Source organism: Tuber melanosporum (genome assembly GCF_000151645.1).
Source record: "Tuber melanosporum whole genome shotgun sequence assembly, scaffold_100, strain Mel28".
NCBI lineage: Eukaryota > Fungi > Ascomycota > Pezizomycetes > Pezizales > Tuberaceae > Tuber > Tuber melanosporum.
Genome location: NW_003298756.1, coordinates 199,411 through 201,446, shown reverse-complemented (window position 1 = coordinate 201,446; position 2,036 = coordinate 199,411). Strand labels below are relative to the sequence as shown.

Below are 2,036 nucleotides of genomic sequence, written 5' to 3'. Positions count from 1 at the left end.
CATATCGTACAGTACTCGGGATGCAGATTTATGCCAAGGCGCTACTTTTTTTTTGTATGTATGACTAAGCGAGAAACGAATAAATTTACCCTAGCAGTATCTGCCTAGCTCTCAGTACCGTACTAGCACCGTACTTGTAGCCATTAAAACAAGAGAGTCGGTTTTTAGCGTCTGGCACTGCCGGTATTGGTACAAGTACGGTACGGTACTCGAGCATGTAAAAGGTGGTGGGTTGATCTACCATAGAGGGTTAGGATAGAACGGATGGTTGCTTATGTAGGAATCAATGACGGGGGAAGGGGGTGGGAGAAGGGGACAGATGAGCCGGAGGAATTGCTGGTACTTGTATTCGTTTGGCACCGGGTAGCCCGCCTCATCAGACCATGTCCTGCTGCATGCGAGGTCGATAGAACAGGCTTGAGATTATTCACTGTGGGGGAAGGAGGGAGGTATGATACTCGAGTACCGTACCGAAACAGTATCATACGTATCCCATACCTGTGCTGGCAGCAGGTACTGTACTCGAGTATCATACAGTATCTATACAGTACAAGCAAAGCGCATGGCGCTATGGGCATCGGACCGCGGGATGGCCGCCAAAGCCCACCGCTGCACACCTCCTCCAGTCTTCTCCGATATCGCAGCTTCATAAAATTCCAGAATGCAACGGACGGGACTACCGTACCATACCGGTATGCCATCTACCTCATTCCTATACCTTCACACAACTGCACCCTAACCTTATACTACGTTACCCTACCATAGTTATACCCGTGCAGAAACAATTGGCACCGCAAACAAATCCCGATCAACCAGACCGCAAAGATCTGCCAGCCCCCCCCGCGGCTCGAGAGCCTCGCGGTGGTGGCGGAACGGACAGTGTCTTTCGAATTTATTTCCCCAACTTCTCCGGTTCCACTCACCTTATTTTATTTATAAAGCCTTAAAGGGGGTAAGGTGAAAATGAAGTCTCCACGGTGGTAGGAGAGGGGCCGTAGTCTGCTGTTTGCGCTCGCCGATGGTATGCTGTGGAATGATAAATGGCAAGCTCAACTAGCTCATGCGATCGATGGCATGATGGTCAGAACGTTCTCCCCAAAGCACCACCGTGATAACTGCCCTCCACTCCCCCGCCCCTCAAAACCATCCACAGCCTAGCTCTGCCCCGAGAACTGCCCCGCGCACTGAACCTCAAAAATCCAACTTCCCCATTTCCCAAAAAAGAGCAATTACCTCGCTTTTTTGGCTTGACCTCTTCACTAACCACTTACCACTTACCGGCACCAACTGATGCGTTGTTTCGCTCCCACTTCGAAGTAAAAAAAGCAAGCACAGTCCCCCCGGTATTGGCACTACCACAGAGGGATCTATGCGACAGGCGAGAATGCTGTACGAGTACAGTACTGTAGGCTTGCCAGTTGGCTGGCTGGTCACCCGGCTGTTACTGCATGTTCCTGAAACGAGTGGGTGGGAATGAACTGTTTCTCGTAACACGGGGAATACAATAAGGGTATGTAGGGTAGTGTTTTCCAGACGGGCTTGGGGGGAATCACATGGGATGCGCGGCGGTTAGAGAGAAGTCTTGGGGAAAATTCGTAGATGCACTGCGGTAGGCCAACGGGACGTGTTCATGTTTACTGTTCAGCATGGAAATCATGGATGAGGCGAGACGAGAAGTGGGGGAGGGGGCAAGCAGGGCAAGGTAGCATTTCTTTCCTTCTTTCCTTCTTTCCTTCCTTTTTTTCTTCATCCTTTTCTTCTTTCTCCATCTCATTGAACATGAAACGGACAGCGAAGGGAGGGTAGAGTAAAGTGAGGGTGGATGGATGGATGCGTTTTCGTATTGAATTGTTGGCTGGCCCGATGGATGGATGGAAATGCTTGCGACATGCAGCATTCAACGGCCGGTGAGATTGGAATTTGAGGCTAGTGGCGCGTGTGTGGAGCAGAGTACTAGTATTTGTGGCTGGAGAGCTTGCAGCACGGAGGGTGACAAGGTGACAGGAATCGGGTTGAATAAATGGTGCCTGAATTGG

At 50.6% G+C, this 2,036-nt stretch overlaps 1 protein-coding gene; it reads left to right on the top strand.

Moving 5' to 3' along the window:
* Nucleotides 1-264: 264 nt before the first annotated feature.
* On the top strand, nt 265-1,530 carry GSTUM_00004202001 (uncharacterized protein; the record flags this gene model as incomplete). XM_002835248.2 has 1 exon in its annotated part: nt 265-1,530. One exon carries the CDS (start codon nt 265-267, stop codon nt 763-765), a length of 501 nt encoding a protein of 166 aa, XP_002835294.1. The 3' UTR covers nt 766-1,530.
* Between the last annotated feature and the right edge of the window lie 506 nt (nt 1,531-2,036).